Source organism: Aplysia californica, unplaced genomic scaffold (assembly GCF_000002075.1).
Source record: "Aplysia californica isolate F4 #8 unplaced genomic scaffold, AplCal3.0 scaffold00048, whole genome shotgun sequence".
NCBI classification, from domain to species: domain Eukaryota; kingdom Metazoa; phylum Mollusca; class Gastropoda; order Aplysiida; family Aplysiidae; genus Aplysia; species Aplysia californica.
The window spans coordinates 386533-412172 of NW_004797318.1; the positions used below are offsets into that span (position 1 = coordinate 386533).

At 39.2% G+C, this 25640-nt stretch overlaps 1 protein-coding gene across 1 annotated transcript; it reads left to right on the forward strand.

Moving 5' to 3' along the window:
• Nucleotides 1-307: 307 nt before the first annotated feature.
• On the forward strand, nt 308-18792 carry LOC101855929 (cell division cycle 7-related protein kinase). The gene is made up of 10 exons (XM_013079326.2): nt 308-828; nt 4220-4306; nt 8157-8292; nt 11032-11125; nt 12021-12163; nt 12817-13087; nt 13393-13508; nt 15137-15219; nt 16091-16240; nt 18345-18792. Exons 1-10 carry the CDS (start codon nt 651-653, stop codon nt 18611-18613), a joined length of 1527 nt encoding a protein of 508 aa, XP_012934780.1. The 5' UTR covers nt 308-650; the 3' UTR covers nt 18614-18792.
• The last annotated feature ends 6848 nt before the right edge of the window (nt 18793-25640 follow it).

Below are 25640 nucleotides of genomic sequence, written 5' to 3' on the forward strand. Positions count from 1 at the left end.
CCCTTGGCGGAAGTTAAAAATTATAAACAAACTGCCGGGAAAACCGTGCGCTAGCGGGAGTTGTGAGTTGTCCAAAGCAAAAGTAGAGACTGTCCTCTCAAATTCAAAGCGACCAGTGTGAGTATGAATTTTTTGTTGTTTTTGACTCACGTGTTGTAGTGAGTAGTTACCTATTGTAGAGTATCATGTGCTACTCATGCTGTTTTCTGGGGTTCTGCTATGACCTTTTCTTTTCGGCTTCCTCCTTTCTGTACACCTTCCAGCTTGTTACCAGACTCGGTCCACCAGCAGACTCATTCATCATGCCATGGCCATGTAAGAGTTTCTAAAGGTTTCTTAGGCTTGGGACTTTAAGGCCTATCCTATCCTATAGATAGTCATTTAGAGTCTACTATCTATTAGAAATCTAGACTCTAGATCTCTATTACTCTAGAATCTAGAGATCTAGATCTCTAGATCTAGCTAGATATCTAGATTCTAGCTACTCATACTCTCTTTCTTGAATCTTTATTTTCTCAGGCTAGATCTAAAGTGGGACAAGACACTAGATCTAGGCCTCGCACAAGGGTCTAAATCTAGATCTAGACCCACCCAAAGCCAAAGTCCAGAGAAAAATAGTCTGGTGTTCTAAGTCTAAACAGGCGGGCATCATGAAGAACAACAATGTCAATACAGCCGTCTTATTGTGCAACAGTGACAAGGGCATGGAGGAAGAGGTAAATGCAGATGATACTCAAGACAGACGTGGGAAAGGTGACATTGCTGAGAGACTACCTACTGTAGACGAAAGTCCAAGTGGAGCTTCTGCAATGCTTCCTCCATTACCATGTAAGTTATTGCACTCCATTAACATTTGATAATGGAAGAGGCTAGTCGTACTTAATGACGGCTAGACTGGTTGGCTGGACAGCTGGGCTAGTCGTACTTATTCTTAATATGATGGCTAGACTGACCATAAAAGGTATTTTTTTACTTTCCCTCCCGTCTCACACTCAGCTACCAGATGCCTATTTTCTACTAAATATTGATGTGCTGAACACGAATATCAACTTCATTTCCGTCGCAAATTAATAGTTTTTGAAATATTTGATTGTTTTTAACCGAGATAGACATGCTTTGGACCAATCGGGGGGTTCCAGGGGGGCTTGCCCCACTGGGGTAAAAGAAAATCTGGGGGGTTACAGGGGGGTTATTTTACCCATAATTTGATATTTTACAGTTAGATTTGAAATTGTCTTGAAAATAATTGATTTGCGACAGTTTTAGCACTGCTTTATGTGTGATCTGCAGCAAACAGTACAGCAGTTTGACCCCTGAAACAGTGCATCTGTGTGTGGGAGTGAAAGTAAAAATTTACCCCATAAAAAGAAAATAGACCTACTGAATTGTAAATATACATTTTTTTTTTGCAGTACCTAAAGTATTTGTATTTGAGACGAAACCAGGTGCCTTAAAAAATGCAGACCTGCCACTCATCCCGATTTAATCGTATCCCGATTTTTTGCCCCAAATCTCAAGCATCCCTATTTTCCCGATTTTGATCGGCAGTATCCAGATTTTTTGCCCTTGTGTCTGTTGCGTCCGATTCTTAGAAAAAAATAGAAAAAGTTCTGCTTTCTCTTTTGCTTGGAAGGACCGATTGGATTTTTTATCGGCAGGAACTTGGAACGCTACTTTCTAAAGCATCTATATGCCGAATCTAGAAGATGACTCGCGCACGTAACTAAAACCGACGTAGTGTCGATTTTGAATTCCGACATGGATACGCTCAAAGATCTAATTTCGCTTTTATAACCAAGAATTCGCCGATGGTGTCCTGATTACTGTAACAATGACATGGGCCTAAGAATAATTTCCCTGTTCTGCCATTGCTTTAGAAGCAAGCTTTGACTTGAGTTCTGGTTAGTTGGGCCCATCATCAAGACCTGTCAGTGGAACTTTCAAACGCTCATTCGCATCACGTGACATGACCTCGTACGTGTGGTGAGTAGCGCGAGTGTCGGGGACCGTCAGCTTGTCGGGGTCAACAAAGTTCATTCACACCGGTCGCGTTGGTCGAGGTGTTTTCCTGGACTTAACCAGTGTGGACGACCGCGGGGAGTGGGGTGGGGGTATTGTTTTAAGTGCGTGCCGTGATACATGTACTAATTGAGAAAGGAATAAGAAAACAGAGATAAATGAAAAACGTTGACGCGATCTTTTTTTTCGGGGGAAGGGAGGGGGGTGCCTTGAGTGTATATGCGATGGAAGTCAAACGTTGTTACTAAATGAAAACGCGGGCTTTTTGCATGGATGATTAGAGTTATGTGTCAGCTATTTTCAAGACTACGAGAGTTTCAGCTTTACTGCAACCTGCGCTCCTCCAATCTATCCAACTCTGACTCGAGTAATGCTGTCTTTCAGTTTTCCCTCTATTTAGAGGCCCAAACGTGAACTTATTCCTGCAAAAGTTTTCTCTTGCATACTTGCCTCATAAAAGGGAACAGGACCCCTCCTCTTCCCCAATACCCCTTATGACTGATTTGCCGTTGATCCCGCTTTTTTTCATCAGATCCTGATTTTTTTACTTTAAAATCCTGATTTTTAGATTTCATAGAGTGGCAAGTCTGCTTAATGACAGTGCATGTATTTTAAACCTCCTGTTTTCTAATGTTAATAGGGCCTAAGATAAGTACGGCTCGACTTTTTGGCTAGCCGTACTTAAGTACGGGTAGATAGCCAGGCTAGCCGTACTTAAGGACGGCTAGACTGTCAGGCTAGCCGTAATTAATATTGGTGGCTGAATTGTAAATGAAATTTTTAGTTTGCAATGCCTAAAGTATTTGTATTTCCGACAAAACCAAAAGGTGCCTTACTAAACTGACTTGCATGTATTTTGAACCTGAATAATTACTAGGTCTTGATCTAATGAGACCTGTGTACTTAACAGGTTTGACCCTATCGACTACTTAAGTACGACTAGCCACTTCGTTTGATAATACTAATGTACATGTCTGAAATTGAAAGGGTATGCTGCTTTACCAGGTTGTCATTTTGTACATTAATGCCTTCGTGTTTTGATCTCTATGTTTCCTGTTTTTTATAGTTTAAAATAGATCTAAATGTGACAGGTCATGGTGGAATCATGCGCTCTTCATTTTTTGGGCATGGAATTATAGGTGTTTCATCTTAAAGCCTGTCCATTTTCCTTGCTTTTGATGAAAAAAATATCCATTTATCTTGAATACAATTTGAGATATATTGGCAATTATTGGAGGTAGGGGTCGCCTGGTTTGAAGTAAAATTAGTGAGAAAATGGCCACTAAAGTTGAGTTATTTCCTGAGCTTGAGAGTGCATGGAAACTTAAAAATTACATCTTTTATGCCTTTACGTTTTTCCAGTAAAATTCATGCAGAAATGTGTTCTTTATTGGGCATAAAAGGTGTTTCAGAGCCAAAAATTAGATTAAAATTTTGAAACATGCGGGAAAAATGCCAGTTTCTTCACTTTATTTTGAAGATCGCCTGATTTCACCACACTGCCTCACGAATGGTTTTAGTTTTTGTTAATAGAGTGTCAGTATTTCTTTTTTGCTTTTTCCTTGTTCCTCATTCCAGGAGACTCTGTCTGCTGATTGCACCCAATTCCCTGAAATGTGACTCAAGAAACAATTCAGTTATTATTGATGATGAAAAAATTGTCACCTCATCAGTCTTTTTTTTCATTGTCTTAGGCAGTCTTTTTTTGTTTTTTTCAGTGTCTACAAGCATCATTCAATTAACAATGGAACATTTTTAAGGGGATGAAAAAGTGGAGTGTGTACTTTGTCTGAAGGCATGAATAAATTGGAACTTTTTGAAATGTTGGGTTAGAATTTTCTGAAAATTTTCAAAATCTCTTATTCTTGCAAACCATTATTTCATATAAATAGGGCTAGATCTATATTATAATTCTACTCTCGCTCTGCACATGCAGTTAAAAAACATGGTTGACACACAGGAGCCGAGAGTAACGGAGAAACATACTAATTTATAGCAGTGATCTTTACACCAATTTTAACAAAACTTAAAGCAAATAAAATTCAATCAAGGGGGCATTAAATTTGTAAGAATTAAGAAAATCATCACAGGTTTTAAAAATTCAACGAAAATAAAATTGAGTAAACGCAAAGCTTACCACTTTAAAATGAATTCGTGAATTTAATTTTTATTTTTATAAATTCCCTCTTCCCCCATTTAGCGGACCTTGATGACGAAATAAACGATCTGTACAGACTTGTTCCTGAAGTTGGCAATCATTTCACAATTCTGAACAAAATTGGTGAAGGTAAGTTGTCGTGTCCTTTCTGAACTGTTCATACTGGTGGATGGTAATCTTTGATAAGATTGGTTGAAAAAAACGACTCATCATTGCTGACTGGCTATAAGCAGGTAACAACTTGTAAACACTTTCACCAGCCTTCACAACTTGGTATTGGAGGAACGGCACTACTTGCTTTAGAAAGTATGGGTGGTTGACAAGTGCTCTCTTGAGGTTTGCTGCTCCTGCCCTATCAAACTTCTACAATCCGTATCTCTTCTCCTTTTTTGTGTTTGTTACTCTCTTGCAGTACCTCTAATCTCTGGCTCTAATATGACCAATTTGTGTTGCAAGTGCTGTAAAACTCTCTGTAAAGCTAAAAGTAAACTTTAAGCTGTCTGGTTGGGATATTTTAGTCAGTCTGACATGTTACTTCTTCAATCTTGCAGCAAACCTCAGTAAAATTAGTTATAAAACCAATGCTCATTGATCAAATGTATGGTCAGATCAGGTTTGGATGGCACTGGCCAGTGCACACTGTTAAAATAAAAAATGACAGACCTTTACTTTGCAATTTACTTCATTCGGACTGAGAAGTCTGTTAGGGCCTGCATTAACTCTTTCACTACCAAGAGGTTTTCCCCACCGGGACTGGGCCCTATCTGTGACCTACTTTCTCATTCCGCCAACCCTCAGACAAGTTAAAGATTTTTAATTGAATTTTTAGTATTAGCCATATGCATTAAACATGAAAATGTGGGTGGTTGCGGGTGCTCTAGTGCGGTTTGTTTGCCCCTTCTTTCCTATCAAACATCTTGTCTCCCCCCCTTCTTTTTTATGTTTGTTACTCTCTTGTAACACCTCTAATCTTCTGGCGCTCATATGACCTTATGCAGTTGCGAGCGCCCTAAAACCTCTGCTAAAACAAAACAAAACATGAAAATAAAGGGGAAATAATTACCTATCTCAACATGTTGCTAAAAATGATCAATCTTCACCCTGAGATTTCAGTTTCAATTATAACAAAAGTAGGACTGGTTTTGAAGCAGAAAGTGGAGATCTGTGAAACACTGCTTGCCGTCCAGTGTTTTGGGTAACACAAGCCGTGAAACACCTGCATTTATTTCTTTGAGCAGGATTTGGAGGACCAGAGATATCTCATTACGAACAAAGCTTAGAATTTTCAACTCATATATGAAGTCAGTCTTGTTGTATGAATGTGAGACGTGGAACGCATCCCATACGTGCATAAAGAGGATCCAGGTTTTCTTGAACAAGTGTCTGAGGAGGCTGCTGAGGATCATATGGACAGACAGGATCACCAACGAGGAAGTATTAAGAACCTGACAGAGCCCAGTCAAAGATGAGGTGGGAAGAAGACGTTGGCGATGGATTGGACTCACTCTCAGGAAGTCAAGCAGCTGCATAACAAGAAAAGTGTTAGATTGGAACCCACAGGGTAAAAGATCAAGGGGAAGACCTCATGGAACCTGGAGAAGAGTCACGGAAATAGATGTACAGAAAAGTGGGAAGATGTGGAGTGACATCAAGCGACTAGCCCAGGATAGGAAAAGGTGGAGAGTGTTTGTTCGTGACCTATATCCTGACACAGGGTGAGAAAGGCAATGATGATGAAGCCGTGAAACACGGCTCGAGGTAGTGAAAGAGTTAAAGACTTAAACAAAAGTTCTGACCCTGCAATGTCATGAGACACATACACTTGCCTTTTGATTGGCTGTTGGTCACAATTTTCATGAAATCAACCTGACTGACCCAGAATATCAAACATAATTGCTTTTGGCACGGCGCACCGGCAGTGGGATTTTAGTTGCCGCGGGGGTTCTCCGCCTGGCGCCTTATGACGTCGGGGTCACGGGGGTCAGCTCCCTGTCGCCGCTTTGTCTGGGCCGACTTAATTTTTGGTATTTTTCAACGTACAATTTAAGGTGTATCCTTGTATTTATGGTAATTCTCATTTAGTGCCCCCAAAGCGTGCATTTCTGCTCTTGAGACTCAAAAAAGAACGGACGTTGTAATTTGTCTGGTTATTTCGTTAGACGCGCTGGAGTCGGCAATGCTAAATTGTAAATTTTTTTTGGACTAGCGTGAATGAAAAAAAATCAATATAAAAAAGGCCTCGTCAAAATCTGTCAAATTTTTGGAACATGAACAACATAGCATTGGTGCAGATACTCAGAAAAGATGATATTTGCGCATATAATAGAAAGCTGTAATTTTCCAACTTTATCCATCGGACACACAATTAGCTATGAAGTAATTCCTCCAAATACAACTTTATGTGTCTAATATAATCGTGAATATTCGCATATTTTCTCGAAAGTTTATAAAAGTTACCTTGAAGTTTCTCTATGAAAAGTACAAGTCGATTTTAGTGCTAGAATACATCTTCAATGTAGATCTAATACACGAACAGTATCTGTTACACTCCAGAAATTCCTTACTTTTCTTAAAACGCTAAGTCTAGGTTTTGTAAGTTGACTGAATAATAGGGATGACTTCTCGTATTTGGGTTATAAGAATAATTTCTAGCTTTCCAGGGACACTGAATCAGCACCAGACTTTTCCAGCTTTATTTTTCATTTCTATGACCATTTGCAATAACTGACAATGTGACTAATTTCTTTACATTCATAATTGTGTCCGCGCATATTTCCGACACAAAAACTAAGAATGAATGTGTTAGCTGTCATTATTTTTATTCCATACAAGAAGTTTATCTCTACCCATGTATTTACACGGTTTTGTGGGTTTTTTTGATCGCTTAGATTCTATATTATTCTTTTTAGTTGTATGCAGGCTGCCAAAGACACAGCATGATTCATGAACAAACGCAGAGTAACTTTCTCTTGTTTAATAGTAAAATAAGAGCTAACGCTGATCGTCTTTAGTTTAAAAATGCAGATGTGCATCTTCTCTTATAACTTGACTATTTCTAATCGCGCAAATTAAAAATTTCTCATGGTAAAAGACATGATATTCGTAGTCAGTTTAACACAGATTTTGGAGGGATTTGTCGTGCCTTTTTAAAATTAACAATCATTTATTTATAAGTTTGTAACTAAAATAGGACAAATTGGGTACTCTACAAACACTTGTCTAGAACAAAAACTAAGGCACAGAAATTAACCATTCTAGCGCAGAATAAATCTCAAAACATTGAGCTTTTAGTACATCTGTGTAATGGTTTGCTATGTGGGATGGGGAAGAAGTTATATCGTTTTAAACATAGTCAAAAATGCAAACTCCCTAACCGACACCGGCAAAGTCGCTTCAGGGCTCATTAACCCCGTGACCCCGAGCCGGGGAGCTCCGGCAGGCTGCTGAGTCACGCTAACTAAAAGTAACAGAATCGGGCGAAAAGTGACGCCGCGTTGGAGGATTTGATCGAACTATGCTAAAATGGTAGCTTTTTGCCCCAGAAGGAAAATCTACGGATTTGACAAAGCTTTCTACTGTATGCACTGGGCATTACACTTGCAACTGATGTCTTGATTTTACTATCAGGGGATATTATATCAGAATGAATATGTCTTCAGTACCTTTACAATCCCATTCTGTCAGGTGATGTACTCTTCTCTGCTGCAATCATTTTAACTCTTTGCAACCACAAGGCTCACATAGTAAAGACTCTTGCCATCAAATGCATTTTGGGGGAAATCGGAAGAAACGTGGTGGTAAACATCGCCAATCGGCGAGATGAGGCGGCAAAGTGTTAAAATCTAGCCTTTTAAAATATAGAGCAAATAATTTTTTCACCTTGTTATGTTCTCTTTCAGTCAGATATCTTGATATAAAGGTCGTTCTTATATTCTTTGGTACAATCTAGTCATTTGAATTAATTTTGTATTTCTTTCAGGAGCTTTTAGTACAGTGTACAAGGCAAGGCTAAAGCATTACCCAGAGATTCAGGAGATGTTTGCTTTGAAGCACATTGTACCCACTAGTCACCCATCCAGGATAGAGAATGAATTAAGATGTCTGCTCAAGATTGGGTGAGTTGCTTGGTTATCTACCGCATACAACGAGGGACGTCCAGTAAGCAAGTACCATTTTTACATCTCTCTGAACTGGGTTAGGATATTCCCGATTTTGCACCACAGTGAGTTGATGTGTTCAAAACTGAACCAGAAAGAGCCCTCAGCTTCCATCTTGCCGTTGTAAAACATCTCACCCAGTTTTTTCCGCGCCTCTTTACACAGCCACATTTTGTATCAAATATCTTACACCCTTTTGAAGCTTCAACATGTCTTCCAAGATTTGAAAATTATGCTGACAGTGAAATTTGATCTGTTGTTCGTTTTCTGACTGGAAAGAACACGAAGCCTAGCGTCATTCAAAGGCAGATTTCTGAGGTGTATGGTGAAAATGCAATGGGCGAAAGCATTGTGTGGAAATGGGTTCGCATGTTCAAATGGGGGAGGAGAAAAATGTGCATGATGAGAAAATGTGCATGGTGAACCCAAGAGTGGGCATCCCTCTTTGGTCAATGACGATTTGATAAACAAAGTCTACGTTAAGGTAAAGGAAGACAGGCGTTTTACCCTTTCCTCACTCTCTTCAAACTTTCCTGAGATTTCAAGGTCGCTTCTGCATGAAATCGTCACTGACCATTTGGGTTATCGAAAGGTGTGCTCACGCTGGGTACCCAAGCAGCTGACACAAGCGCATGAGGATCAACAGGCTGCCAGTGCATTGACATTCTTGACACGTTACAATGACGAAGGAGATGACTTTCTTACTCATGTTGTGATGGGGGATGAGACCTGGTTACACCACTCTACGCCGGAGTTGAAGCAGCAGTCGATGCAGTGGAAGCATACGGATTCGCAGCCCCTGCCAAAAAGGTTCAAGCAGGCCGCGTCATTAAAAAAAGTCATGTGTACAGTGTTTTGGGACAGGAAAGTTCTTTTTGTAGAATTTTTGGGAAGTGGGATGACAATTAACTCTGATGTGTACTGCAACACACTTAAAAAACTGTGTGGAGTGCTTCAAAACAAGGCGCAGAATGCTTAGCTACAGCATTCTGCTTCACGACAATGCAACTCCTCACAAGTCTGCACAGACCCAACACCTGATCGCCTTCTTCGGATGGGAACAGTTGAAGCACCCATCGTACAGCCCAGACCTGGCCCCGAGTGACTTTCATCTGTTCCTGCATTTTAAAACGTTTTTGACCGAGCAGGACTTCGACTCGGATGCTGATCTCACAGGAGAGACTCGACATTGGCTGATGTCGCAGGCGGCAGCTTTCTGCGATGAGGGCATTCAGAAGCTGGTCCCACGCTACGACAAAGGCTTCAACAGTTCTGGTGACTACATAGAGAAGTAGTCATGTATGAGGTATTCAAAAATAAAGGGTTTTCATTGGGATAATTATTTCTTTTATAATTATTTTAAAACGGTACTTACTTTCTGGATGTCCCTGGTATAGTAAAAGGTGGGGGCCAAAGTTCTGCCCACAAAGAATTTTTTGTGACAATACCATTCGTTTTGGAAAAATGCACATTACACAGTTAACCAATTGTCCCGCATGGGGCTATTTTAAAAGCTTGATAAGCGCTGTGTAATTAAATCAGTTTCTGAAATAATTATCACATTGCCGTCGAAAACTGCATTTCTGCCATAATGGGACCAGAAGACTGGTTTTTGATTGACCCACATTTGATTCGCTATGAAATCCATGTTTTACATGCAGACGACATGGATGTTTTTAGATCTATCGGAACCTATTTGAAAGTGAAGGCCGAAAATGAAGATACAGATGGCGCATATATGCCAACAATGTTGTCTACACAGAGGTCTTACAGCAATGAATCGGGTACATTTTCTTGGGATTTCCTATCACTATATCACTGTTCGTAGAACGGGTCTGTATCTTATAATTCACTCTGAAGAGGCCATTTCAAATGCAGAGCATTTTGCATATGACTTTATGCAGTTGCGATCACCGTAAAACTTATTCCAAACTAAATCAGACTTACTGCAATTTGTTCCCCATAGGAATTTCAGGACGTCAAAATGCCAGAAAAATATTTTCCCATAGATACTTCCCAAAAAAATTCTAGCAAAACTAGGGTTTTTGTCATCATCAAGTGCTGTATCTAAAACAGATTTCAACAACCAAAATCTTTAGGTAAGTTGCACTTCAGACATCGGTAGCCTATTCTGTTTGTCTTGAGGGATGTAAATTTTGGAATGGATTTCTCACTACCCAACCAAAAATGTTTGTTTTTGTGAGTGTATAGTGGACGGTTTGTGGGTGCCACTGATAGGTCCTGCCTCTTCATTTTTGCCCTCTTGTTTTTTTCTTATTTTCACCCTGGAACTAAATAACGGTTGTTGTGTTGGTGTGCTTTTTTTTTTAAATTCGAAGTCAAAGTGTCAAAAAAATCTATACCAAACTTTCATTATCGAGAACATTATCATTATCAGCCTTTCTCACTCTGAACCAGAGTATAGGTAACCAACAAGAACTCTCCATTGAGTCGATAGTGCCGTAAAACACCTACTCAATCAATCAAAAAGAACTCTCCATCTACCTCTATCCTGGCCTATAGTCTACACTCCTGTCCTGCTGGATCCCATCAATTTTAGGTCCAAAACTTGTCTTTCCTCCAAGTCCTTTTAAAGTCTTCCTCTCTTTCTCTTCCCTTATTTATAGATTCCACCTTTAATCTAAATACCAAATAAACCATTAGTCAAATAACCTTATCAAAAATGTTTTCTTGCAGAGGACAAGACAATGTGATGGGCGTTAAGTTGTGCTTGAGGAACAAAGACCATGTGATTGTCGTCATGCCTCTTTTTTCACACGACAAATTCCAGGTGGGTCAGCTTTTTATGCTAAAAATAATCATTTTGTTTGAAAAAAGAACATTGGTTTTGGAGGCGGAGTGCTCTGGTCCTGACACTTAAGGCAAGTTCTTCATGACAGAGTTCATTCATTACCTGTTACCTCCTTATTAGAAAATAATGGTGGGTGGTTTGAGGGCACCACTGGTAAGTCCTACTTCTTTACCTTCCCTCTCTTGGTTCTGTCTGTCTTGTCTTGTTTTTTTCCCAGCACTAAATGATCATTGATTAGTGTGGCGATGTTTCTCTTTGCTCGAACAAACAAAATAAACCAAAAAAAATAAATGTTGGAACAAATACAATAAGAGGAGGTAGGACCTGTGAAGGTTATTGATTTTGAGGCTGAATATTCTGCTCCTGTCTCTCAGGGGCTGGAGTCAGCTGTGATGGTGTTAGAACAGTTACCCATTCGTCAAATGCGTGATCAGATTTGATCTGGGTCGGGTTATGAGCAGTGTACACTACATCAAATAGACTTGTTTTGCTACATCGAATTTGTCATGAATTCCTTTAAAGTCATTTGCATTTTGCACTCAATTTGTCCCCGTTGTTTTATGCAAGAAAAATTCTGAAATTATGCAAACTGAACCCAGAAATGGGAAATTATGTGATTCTGTTAATTTTAGCAAAGAATGATAAAGGAAAATAACCAGAAATTATGCAAAAAATTATCAAATTTTACTAAACTAAATTATGCGGGGTGCATAAAACAACGGGGACAGCTCAGTGTTGAGATCTGACTCCGCAATTTTCGTGTGACAGATTGAAATGTTCTGATTTGGTTCTGACCTTTTTTTCCATCAGCTGATAGTCTGTGGTTTTGAAAAGAGAACTGGTGAGAATTTGTTTGATTTTTTTTCATCTCCAGGATATCTTGCCTGTGGTGACAGTGTCTGAGGTGAGGGAGTACATGAGGAACTTGATGACTGCACTGAGGAGAGTTCATGAGTTTAACGTCATCCACAGGGATATCAAGCCGTCCAACTTTTTGTACAACAGACAGAAGAAGGAGTACGTATTATGTCTTTCTTCTTCTTCTTTTTTTCAGAAGGGGGGGGGGGGCTGAAACTGCTATCAAAATCAAACCCATGAGCTGAAGCTAACATTGTTGGGTTTTTTTTAGAAAATGTTTAATAAACTCTTGTGGTTTGTTATCAAAGGAATGTTACTTAATTCTTGAAGGTAGTTGGAGGGCCCAACAGGTAGGTCCTACTTTTTTTCTTTCCCTCTCATGTTTATGTCTGTCTTGCTTTTTTTAAATCTCTAAATGATCATTATTGTGCCAACATATCAGGCTTTGTACTCAAACAAACAATGTTACTTCTCTTCGTAAGCTCATGTGGTTGTTTGGAGGTCGTCACGTTTAAGTCCTATTTGGTAGCTTTCTGATTTTTCATTCTGTCCTTGTGTGGTTGTAGGGTACTCTGGTGTGGTTTGCTCCTTTTTTCCTATCAAACGTCTGTCGTCCTTATCTCTTCTCCATCTTTTTTCTGTTTGTTACTCCCTTGTAACACCTTAAATCTTCAGCACTTACATGACCTTGTGTCGCAAGTGCCATAAAACTTTTATGAAAAAAAAAGTCTGTCTTTTGTACTCTTTGATAGCAACCATTGTTGTGTCTATGCAGTTTTCTTTGATAAGATTCAATTGGTGTAAATTTTCAGGTATGCCTTGGTAGACTTTGGTCTTGCCTCTGGCACAATGCTCACCACTCCAAAGGACGAGGAAGGGTGCGAGTGGCAGAAACTTGAGCAAACAACCACTTCTGCGGCGGCGGCAAAAGGTATCAAACCTGCGGACACGCCATGCACTCGTGGGAAAGGCAGACAAGCAAAAGACGACCGGTCTCCACTGTCACCCTCAAAGAAGGCGGCAGGAGAGAGGAACAAGTCAAACATCGTTTCCACAGTGAAATCTGGATTGCAGTTGCAAAAGGTTTGTTCCGAACAAATTTTGTGATTAAGGACATCAAACTATATAGTTTTGTTCTGTGTTTGGCTATTTCTTTCACAGAAAAGTGTCTAATAAATTCATAAAAATGATTTACATTTCCTACTTATTCCCATTTTGAGCTGTTGGTTTTTTTTCCTTAAAGATGAAAAAGAACTTTTGTTTTACCCTCATTGTAACTCGTCGTTGAATCTAACAAAAAGAAAGTTAGATTTTCTCCTTTTTATAGATTTTTTCCCCCATTTGTTAATTTTTCTTTCCCTTATTCTTTCATTCTTTCCCTCTTAAAGGCTGGACCGTCATGGCAGAAGGGCCCTATGCATAAGCCATCTTTTCCACCACTGGTTCCCAATGGACTATGTGACTGTTACGGCAAGCCGGTTATTTGTCAGCTTTGCGTGGGAAGGTAAAAACTTGTTACGTTTTTTTTTTATTTGCCTGGTATAGCAAATTAAATCATAAATGGTCCCTTTGTCAGAGGATGGATGATGCCATTGGTGGTCTTTCTATAGTTTCAGTTTGTCTTACCTTTTTCCTCAGCACGTAATGACCATTATTGTGTCGACACACTTAACAAAAGGGTCTCTTTTGACTTTGATATGGCTCCTGTAAAAAATTCTAAGTACTGTTCAGCAAATTAAGGGATTGTGTTTGTATTGTATGTCTGATGTATGAAATGTAAAAATAGGAAGGAACTATTTTGCGAATGTTGAAATAATGATTCTTTAATATCACTATTATTTCCCCTTCTTGATTTGTCTCGTTTTGGGATTCACACGAGATTTCAGTGTAAACTAAACACCAATAAAATCAGTTCACCGGCAGATAGGCTAGAGAGCGGCTGTGTTTTGTCTTTCTTTCAAGTATTAATCTTTGTATAATGTTAGGCCATATGTAGCCGTCACAGTGTTGTTAAAAGAATAAAACTGCAAGGCGTGTCAATAGCAGGAATGAAGTGAGCCGAGTGTTTCTATTTAGACCTCTCCTTTCTTGCAGGCACAAAATCGAAACTTGAGGACTTTTGTCCATTATTTGATGGTCTTCAGAAAAAAAACCTTTGGTGCGATTTTATATTTCTAGACGCTTTTAAAAAAAGTTTTTTTTTTTGTAAGTGGGAGCATGAGATCGTAATATCTCTATTTGCAGGTATAGCACTTTTTAAAAAGTCACAACTTTACTGTTTCTCAATTCTCATTTCAAGGTCTCATAGACTTAATAATTATGGGTTCATTAAGTTGACCTTTTGATCAACAGATGTATTTTGAAGGAACTCAAATTTATTTGTGGTAAGTGGAGGATTCCACATGATGTTCCTATTGATCTGTTTGTGTGGTCTGTCCCGGTGCCCAGCCCAGTTAAATAAATTCACAGCTGTCTCAGACAATGACTTTTGTTACTTAGTTTGCTTTCTGCGAACTAGAGTGTCAGAAGTGTAGTGTTGAGTTGATAGTGCCGTAAAAACACCTACTCAAACCCAAACTCAAAGAAGTGTAGTGGTTTGTCTCTTCAACACAGCATGCAGATATTAGTTCAGCTCTCATGGGTTTTTTTTTAAAATTTGTTTTCGAGTATCTCTATCCGTCTGCTGAGATTTTTTATATATATATATCTTTTTGTATCTCTGTCTATCTTGTAGGTTGGCCATGACAGGCTGGGTAAAAGCAGTCCGTGACCAAATCTGTGTGGATAGTGCCCTGAAACACTTAAACAAATATACAAAAGCAGTCAGCCTTCAGAATGATCTAAACTGTGCTTAGTTAAAAAACATTATTTGAAAATTAAGTGTTATTTAGAAAGTTATTTTAAATTTAAATTTAAAGCCTATTTACACTCGATTTTTAGCATTTAAAAATTTTAAATAGAAATATTGACCAGTACCAAGCCGAGAAATGAACCATTGAGGAAAAAAACAACAACTTTTACTTGTTTCGCGAGCTCATATGATCTTATGCAGTTGCGAGTGCCGTAAAACCCCGTACTAAAACAAAACAAACTGTATTTGTGGGTGTAAAACATTACAATTTTTTTTTTCAGGAACAATCAGTTGGCCCCACGGGCTGGCACTGCAGGTTTCCGCGCTCCAGAAGTGTTGATGAAATCACCTGATCAAAGCACCGGTTAGTAGATAGTAGAGTAGTACGTCCTTCCTCTTTCACATGTCAAAAGTTACTGGTTGGAGGGCACCATATTTATACCCCTACTTCCTTATTCCCACTCTGTTGTTTTCACAAAGAGACCATCTTCTATAGAAATAAAGACTGAGATGACCACATTTCTCCTTGACAATGGCTGTCTGTCTCTGACATTTTTGACCGCCTTTACTTTTGAAAAAATTAGACTGTGTTTGCATAGTCCTTTCCTAGTTCATAATATAGCGTGAGAGGATAATTTCTATCGCCGGTGTCGTGAGCAATTCACTTAAGTCCACCTGGGTACTTTTTACAACAGAGACAAAAAAACCCATTTTTGTTGTGTTTTTCCTGTCAGGAATTATGAAAAGCAAGAAAATTGTAAGCCTTGACCATAGCCTCAAACTGCTTTTTGTGGGTGGTTGGCGGGTGCTCTTGTGCGGTTTGCTTCTTCTTTCTATCAAACATCTTTCTTCCTTATCCCCCTCCTTTTTTTGTGTATGTTACTTTCTTGTAACACCTCTAATCTTTGCGTCACTTATTTGACCTTATTGTGTTGCAAGTGCCGTAAAACACTTACTAAAACTAAAACTGCATTTTGATCATGTTGAAAGGTACATCTTCGATAGAGCTTTGGGAGGGTGTAAAACTAAAAAATTCTTAAAATTTGTACTTTACTTGATGGATTGCTTGCCACGGCAGCGATATTATGTCTTTGAATATTTGTTTTCTTTGGTTTCACTTTTTCATGGATGGTTGGGGGGGGGTGGTTTACTTTAGATCATATTGTTTATCAGGAACCTGTCTAAACAATCATGGAACCGTTCTTCATTGTTCATTTCTTGTGATATTTCTGCAGCTGTTGACATCTGGTCTGCCGGCGTGATCTTCCTGTCCATCCTAAGTGGACGCTATCCGTTTTTCCGCGCCCAGGACGACATGGGTTACTTGGCACAGATTGTCTCCCTGCTGGGGACAGAGGCCTGCGTGCAGGCTGCCAGCTCTTTTGGTATGTGGGACACAACGTTAGGGGGATGGCTGCTATAGGTTGTTTTTTTAAATTTTCACGACAGGTGCTCACTTATCAATTTTAGGGCATATGACGATCAGGAAGAGACAAATGCAGTTTCTAGGACACTTAAGTAGACATAAATTTTCTACTAGAACCCTTGGAAGGCCATATAATGGCACAAAAAGGGGCAGAGTAGATCTAGCATATGAATTGACTACTCTGGAACCCCATAGAAGGCCGTACAATGGCACAAAAAGGGGTAGAGTAGATTTAAGCATTTAGTTTTGATTCCCTGACGCGGTTATAGGTTAAAATTGTTTCTGTCTGGCGTACTTTTGTCCCTGCTTTAAATGATGGTAATTGTATCTATGTTCTTCTCTTTACTCAATCAAACGAATGTTGTTTCCTCCTTTGGCTTGTCCTGGTAAAGTGGTAGGTAAGTCCTACTTGTTAACTCTTTAAACCCCATCGCATGCTGGGAACGTCCGGCGGTAATAATCCTGTTCCCCATCGGGCGCTGTGGGAGTCCGACAGTAGTGACATCTGTTTCGTTTCATTTTGTGGTAGTTTTTGCTTGTTGTTCGAAACTATTTCCGATCCTAGTCTTTTAATAATGACTAAGCCTTTGTTTCCGCCATTTAGAAGTTGGAGGCAAGCTTTTGGGGTTGTAATGAGACATAGTGCACCAGGTTTAGGTGACTAGAAAAAACTCTGGGAAACAGTGGAAAAAACTCAGGGTTTAAAGAGTTAACATATGCTCTTGTTGTTTCTGTCTGTGTTTATCATGTTTTACCAGCACTAAATGACCATTAGTGTGTTGATGTGCTTCTCTTTACTCACTCAAACAATGAGCAGGGATGACACTTTTAAGTTTTTTTCCGATATTTCCGGTATTTTGATCCTGATCCGCTATTCTGTTATTGAGATCAAGATAGAATCTATAGTTGGGAAAAAAAAAACCCACACACACAACTTGCGCCAAATGTTCAAATAACGTAAATAATGCAAGTGAGAGGTAAGATTCTGTCATGTTTAGTACATCTAGTCTATTTTTCTTTAAATGTTTGTCATTTCTCTCTATGTACACCTTCTATTGCTTATGTTTGTTTGTCATTTCTCTCTATGTACACCCATTGCTTTTCAATCATATGTTAGTGAGACCGTGGCGCGTGGATTTTCATCTATTTTCAAAAAAGTTGAGTGGCATTCCTGAGTAAGCACAATGTCCTCTATTGTAATAGCTCATCCTGGTGGGGTTTTTTGTTCTTCCTTGCGGATACTCTGGTGTGGTTTTTGTCTTTCGTTCCTATCAAGCATCTATCGTTCTTATCTTTCCTCCATCTAATTTGTTTTTGTTGTTACTCTCTTGCAACACCTCTGTGGGTGGTTGGCAGGTGTTGTGGTGTGGTTTGCTCCTTCTTTCCTATCAAACATCTATCAACCCCCCAGGGCAGTGCCACTGACTGAAGTGTCTTTAGGCCATTCCCAAAGGGGGGACATTACTCGTTCAAGCATAGTAGAATTGTAAATGGGCTGACACATGTCACGCTCATAACTGTTCCTGATCCACAACAGGGAACTGCTGCTTTTTCCTTCCTGATCCTTACTATTGTCATTTTCCTCTACTTCTTTTGTATGTTTGTCACTCCCATGTGACCTGCTATTTTGGGGTGCCTTGATAGTCAAAGCAGACCTTGTGCTGTTGAAGCTAGAGAGGTGAGCAGTCTAAGTCTGATTCCATGCAAAGACTTCTCTGTTGACACCCACCCCTTGGCACTCATATGACCTTATGCAGTTGCGAGCGCCTTAAAACCCTCTACTATTAAAAACAAATATTTAAAAGTAAAACAGCTATCATCTTTATCTCGCCCCCCCCCCCCCCTCCTTTTTTGTTCTTGTTACTCCCTTGTAACACCCCTAATCTTCAGCTCTTATATGACCTTATTGTTTTGCAAGTGCCGTAAAACTCTTGCAAGACAAAAACAAACTCTTACTAAAACTAAAACAACACCTCAAATCTTCAGCACTTACATGACCTTAGTGCGTTGCAAGTGCTGTAAAACTAAAACTGTTGACTAAAACAATGTCCTCCGTCCTCCAGGTAAACTGTTGACCCTCAGTGAGCAGACCCCGACCGTTGACCTGCGATCAGCTTGTCTCAAACTGCGTGGCGTCCAGACGTCATCTCGCGCTGCATCCTCTGGAAGTCATGTGACCAGCGAGGTGAGGGATTCGTGGGCCGTCATCTCAGACACACCTTTCGATCTCCTTGAAAAGATGCTGGACCCGAACCCTAGCTCTCGAATCTCTGCGAAGGACGCTTTGCAGCATCCATTTTTTGCTGAAGAGGATGAAGGCAGTTCTTCTTGATGTTTGAGTCAACTTACATCACGTAAAAGCTAGAGTTTGTAGTTCTCTTGACATGTTGGAAACTGATTTTTCTTAACTCTTTCTCAAACAGTCACCATTGCGTCAATAATTTAAAATTTTGGCTTGTAGTTCATTCAAAATACGTTTAAGATTGGACAAAATTACTTTATAAATTGTTTGGAAATAGACCTTAGGTTTTATTGCAAATACGTATTAATTTATTGTAAATTCCATGGACTGTTGTTTTAAACCTTTGTTGCTAGATATTTTTTTTTCACATTGGGATGGAATTTTACCCATTGCTTCTTGCCCCGCCTTTGGCTGCGCACTGCTCCTTCCTGAGGCTGCCTCGAGCTAGCAGACGACATCTATCCTACTTCTGTTAAATGTCTGTCATTTCTTAGTTTAGTTTTAATAAGTGTTTTACGGCTCTTGCAACACAATAAGGTCATATAAGTGCCGAAGATTAGAGGTGTTACAAGGCAGTAACAAACACAAGAAAGGAGGAGGAGAGATCAGGACGATAGACATTTGATAGGAAAGAGGGAGCAAAGCATTCCATAGCACCCGCCAACCACCCACTGCCATTTCTAAAGCAATTGACCAATTTCTTTGAAATTTTCAGAGTTTGGTCTTGGAATATATTGTTCTTTTGGCCCAGGTTAAAGAATCATAAAAGTAAAAGCAGAAAACTTGAAAAAGAGACAGGGGATTGAGAATATGGATTGTGGAATTAGTGAAAGAGAAGATGAAACCTAGTGTGACATGTTAATTACTGGTTGCACAGCCATAAATAAAAGTCACTAGATCAGGGAAGACTCCCGTTTTCAAATTTATTAATCTTGAAGACAAATACGAATAATTTCTGAAGCAAAAAAATCATCAATGATGAACACCCCATGACAACAACACACCACACTGACACAAAACAACTGCATCCCTCACTGCCCCGAAGACAATAGAAGTAGGCACATTATAATGATACAATAGGACTAAGGCTAAGACTGAAATAAGATCAAACACACACACCTATATAATATAAATAGTTAGAATTATGAAAGGGACCAACTCACACCTAATCTGCCTGGTAAAGCCTCCTTATTTCTCTCTGATAGTAGGGCACAAATGGTAAATAGCCAGCAGGGCTCGACACAGAGTGGCCCTTTGCACGTGATGCACTGGTAGCGGGTCCCCTTTCTCCTGGTGCAGCAGTTCTTATTGTTGGTCTTCTTCTCATGTGTGGTGCAGCATCTGCAGTTTTTAGTTGGTCTTTGTTGGCGGTCAGTGGAATAGTCTCGAGCAAGAGTTCTAAGTTGCGGCCGTTCAGTCGGACAAGAGTCAAGAGTGCCACCATCTACATTTGTGTCTGAACGTTGGAGGGACTTCCTCAATCATCAGAGGGTCGATATAGCTTCAGGGTAAACTGCGACTTTTTCATCGGATGTTTTCCCGGGTTTTCAAATATGCTGGTACCTTGGCCATTTTTTTCCACCCTTTCAGTGCCTTGCGGTTGAAGGAGTAATATGCCAGATACTGATCCATCTGGTCCACACAGTTCATATACTTGTGGCACCCGTCAAACACATTCGGACGCTTGATGTCGGCTTGTGTCCATCTGTCTCTTTTACCGGTATTTACGAGTTGAGAAGTGTGGGCTGTAGATATCATCATGACGTAAGATAAGATGAAATAAGATTTATTACTTTATTATCCCAGAGGGAAATTTTTCTTGGCTGTACAGGACTGAAAAAACACATTCAGGTATATTTAAAAAGTTAAATAATATATTACTCTCAGTAAAATTCAATGAAAAGAAAAGAAGTAAAGCTGACAAAATATACACTCACATCAGATGCATCATTCAACCACATGCGGGAATTCAATTACAAGACCTTTGGAGTTATATAGATACAAACTCTAAAGAGCGACACACATCTAAGCTCATTCTGACATTAGCCTTATGCTAGATGGTAAAAATCTTCTTTTATATCTTTCTTTCTCTGTTTTTGGAGGTACATATCTGACGCTGCGTGATCTTACAATTTGCGTGGAAAGGGGTCGTTTATAATGCTTTCTATCTTTTTATACGTGTGGTGTTATACATTTCATCAATTTTAGTAAAATCATATACAGAGACCTTGCTGGCTTTCTTTATGGTTCTGTCAAATTTTTCGTTACCTTTCACCTTACAATTCCCAGCCCAGCAGCAAATACAAAATAGCACGCTTTCAATCATAGAATGGTATAAAAGGGACATAATCTTATCAACACGGAAATTTCTTAATTTCCTTAAAAGGAACATTCTTTGATTTACTTTTTTGTGCACAAGAGCAGCGTGGGGATGCCAGTCAAGTTTGTTGTCAATTGTTACACCAAGATACTTGGAAGAGCTTTCCACCTCCACCTCTTCATCTTTAATAAATAGTGGTTGCAATTGGTCTTTTTTTACTCTAAAGTCTATAATTAATTCCTTTGTCTTTTTTACATTCAGTTAAAGGAAGTGGTTATCACACCAATTTGTAAATACATTTACAGCGTCCCTCTATTCATTCTCATTTGTTGTTATAAGGCCTTGTAGAGTGGAGTCATCCTCAAGTTTTATTAGTTTGATGTTTTTGTTATCAAAACTACCGGTACAGTCGTTGGTGTAGAGCATGAACAAGACGGGGGGGTTACACAACCTTGTGGACGTACCGCTGTTCGTGAATATTAGGTCGGATTTTACACCATTTAGTTTTACATAATGAGGTCGATTGGTTAAGAACTCAAGAATCAGAGCTATAAATGTTCTTGTTTATGTTCTTGTTAATTAATTTTGAAACTATTATGTGGGGTTGGATTGTTGAAAGTGGACGAAAAAATCGGCAAAAAGTTTCCTGCAGTAATTTCTTGGTGTGTTTATGTGTTTGCAGATGTTATCTAAGAACACGAGAATGGCATCCTCTACGCCCCTCTACTCTTGGCACGATAGGTGAATTGCATGTTATCCTGTATGTCTTCTGTTGATTTCCTCAGTTGTTTCAGAACCAGTTTTTCTAAATATTTCATAAGGACTGATGTTAAGGCCACAGGTCTTAGGTCATTCAAATTTTGTATTGATTGTTTCTTTGGGACAGGAATTATTTCAGAGCATTTCCACGAGAGTGGTATTATTCGTTCTTCCAAAGACATATTATTATTGAATGTATCAGTATAAATTGGACATTACTGAGTAGAACACATTTTAATAATTTTACTTTTTACTCTGTCGGGTCCTCTCGCTTTGTGAGCTTTCAGACGATTAAACATGATCTTGACCTCATTAACATTAACCACAAAAATTTCTTCGCTCTTGTCATAGTCTTCGTCTGTGTTGTTGTCTGTGCGGTCTTTTTGGATCATCTCTTTGACCGTTGTAAGCTGGTCAGAGAAGTCATGGTCGTCAAAACGAGCGTAAAAAGAATTCAGTTTGTTTAAATACTGTCTTGGGTTCGTGTCTTGTGTAGGAATGTTTGCCCATCATGGTGTGTCCCCAACTATAGTTTTTAAACTTTGCCGCGTCATTTTTGTGTTGTTAGAAATGAAATGTTGTTCTAACTTTTCTTTGTAAGCATGGTTACACTCTCTCTATTTTTTTTCTTTACCATATTTGTTGTTTTTAATTTGTCTCGGACTTTCAGTTTGAATGCCTTCTTCTTATTTAATATTTCCTTTAACTCCTTGCTAACCCATGGCTTGTTATTTGGGTAGTAGATAACTTTTTTTTAGATGAATGTAGGTCTTCACAAAACCTGATGTAACCAGCGATAGTCTTACATAATTCATCTATTCCATTACATGAATCTTTAAAAACATTCCAATTCGTACATTCAAAGCAACCTCTCAGGCTGTCCCTGTTTTCTTCTCTCCAGATGGTGACAATTTTTTCATTGGCTTTAAAATTTTAATTTAGGTTTGTACTTCGGTAATAAAAGAGACATTTGTAGGCATTAGAAATATTTACATAACAATGGTCAATAGTTTTGTCCTCACGGGTTGGTACATTAACATATTGGTGGAAAGTGGGGAGGGCAGAAGTTAAGAGCATTTGTTAAAATCCCCACATTGGCTTGTGGTGGAATATAAACAATGTTGGTTGTTATCTTAGAAAATTCCCTCAGTAGATAGTACGGGCGTGTAACAACAGTTAGACATTCAATGTCAGGTGTACACAGTTGGAGTTTAACATGAATATTATTATTACGACTACACCACTTCTCGTTCACATACACACACACTCCTCCGCCTCTTTCTTTGTTAGAGTCTATCGTCCTGTCACATCGTACTAGATGGAATTCGCCAATGTCCACACTGTTGGTACAAATACTGTCTTTGAACCATGTCTCGCTAAAACAAATAAGCGAGGCCTCTCTATACTGGTGCTTAAACCTAACATTTGCACAGAGCTCATCCATTTTATTATTTAATGCCCTTGCATTACCAGTTCAGATTGTAGGTAAAAACGGTTTATAAGTTCTTCTCCTCACTCTGAAACGTACTCCTCCCTTCTCCGTTTACACATTCTCAATTCACGGGGTAGAACAACATTGGAAACACTGTTTCTGCCTGCCAGTCTTAGACATCCTATCCTGTCTGTCATGGTAACGCACAGCTATCATTTCATGTCCCTTAGGCGGACGAAATGCATACCTCTGTCAAGTTAGAATTCTTTGGCCGTAATGTCACAGAGAAAAAGAAAGATGTGGACAGTGTGGAAACGAAAGAAAATAAAAAGTATAGAAAACGTAGAGGGGAGGAAAGAGTCCTTTGTACCATGACTCCTCTCCCCACTCGGCCCCCCCAGGATGATTTTCTTCCTTCTGATGCTGAACGCCCTCTCAACTCATTCTGTGCCTCGTGCTTTTTTTCCAAAAGAATCATTGTTTGTCTTAGCTTACCTCGGTTTTCAACACGCTGCGATTGGGTTCGAGACTCGGGGATATTGTTCGAAGACAAGACGTTGTCCCTTTCATGGAGGTGGGGGTTGAGATAAACACAATGCGTCTGCCAGTTTTATATGACATAAGTCTACCTTTTCCATCTCTGTACTGCTCATCTTTAACTTTAATGTCGAGCATAATGCTGTGACAAACTCAGTAATGGCTGCGGACAGTGGAGCATTACCTAGCAGCATGTGTAAAGATTCTCGTTCATTTTCGAGAGGGAACCTCTCATGAGGGACAACGTCGGTAGCCTAGTGGTTAGGTACCGGACTCGTAATTGCGAGTTTGGGGTTCGAGCCTCTACTCGATCTGACGTATTGTCCTTAGGAAAGACACTACACAAATTTCCCAAGTGGCTCAGTCCTTTCGGAGATGGACGTTAAACTCTGAGGTCCCGCCTCTCGAATAACCCAACAGTGTTGAAAGGGGCGTTAACTATACCATTTTACCATTTTCACCTCATGAGCCATGACTGTTGCCCTGTGTATTGGAAACATGTTCAAAAGACATCTCCGGGTCCGATGTGTAAAGGGATTAATGTTTTTAGGAAGAGGATCCTAACGGATGGCAGTTTGAACATTTTCTGGAGGAGTTTGTATGCTTTTCTGGAGCATTGATAGGTTGTCAATGCGAGACTTTTGTCTTGGTATGTTCATCTTCTCTGTCAACCACATAAATTTGAAACATGAATTCGGGAAATTATATAGGCCTACTCCAAGGCAGGTCCTAACAGGGTCAAGCTAGCTTTGTAATTTCTTTGTTTCTTTGCTCTTTCATATTGGCATAGGACATTTTCTTCTTTGACTTCAAATGTTTGCTCTCTCTTTGCTTTCAATATCTTAATAAATAGAATTTATACTGCACATTTCCATTTTCTAAAAAAAATGCTTTCGCCATCACATCTTAAAAATTAATCGAATGCGTGTACGTAAAACAAAGTATTAATAGTATTATGCATATATAATATCTATGTATATGTGTAAAAATTTCTGTGAGTCTTGTGAGAAAAACAGTCTCGCAGTGAGGTTGGAAATGCATTCACTAGAAATATATATACAATGCAATTAGAAATTAACAAACGGTCGCAATAAAATTGAAACGTGAGTAACTAGAAACATTCTTTAAAACATTCGTTCTCTACAGATAGAAAAACATTTCTGCTCTCTCTATCTCTGTCTCTCTCTCTCTCTCTTTCTCTCTCACTCTGTCTCTCATTCTCACACGCTATTTCTTCAGTCTCAACAGGTATGCATTTGTGAATAAAAAATGCTTCAGCTGATTTTTGAAAATGTAAATTGTTGGGGCAGATCTTATTTTACATGGAAGTTCGTTCCATAGTTGGTGAGCAAAACATGAAAAGGAATGCTCGCGTAGGTTTTGTAATTTTGTTTTGGAGTTTTAAGAATTAGATTATCAGAGGCTGATCTAAGGGCTCTAGGTGGATGATATAATTCCAGGAATGTTTTGATAAAAAGGTGCAGTATCATTTATACATTTAAAACAGAACGGCAGTTTTGTATGTGATCCTTTCTTTTATGGGTCCCTTCTTTTTTTAATTGGCAGCCAGTGTAGCTCTTTCAGAATTGGTGTTACATGCGCTGATTTCTTTTGTTTCATTATCCATTTGGCTGCTTCATTTTGGAGTAGCCTACTTGTAACTTTGATAAGTTTTTTGGCCGTCAAACCGGACAAAATAGCATTACAGTAATCTAACTTTGGTAAAATCAAAGTGTTGTTACAGGTGTCTTGGCTGTTGCTTTAGTTAAATAATTTCTTACACAGTCAATTTTCTTAAGCTGAAAGTAAATACTTTTGCTGAGCTGGCTAATTTGGGAGGACATAGACATATCATAATCCAACTGAACCCCTAGATTTTTAAGACTTCTTTTTGAACGAATGGTATAGTTATTAATATCAATTTGTAGTTCTGGGAGATTTCTTTAAAACTCTCACATCTGATAGCAGACACTTGATTTTTTAATTTTTTTTTCATGAATAGGATCTGTCCATCAGAGCTGGCGTGGATGGAATAATGATTAGCTATTTTGGGGAGGGGGGGGGGGGGG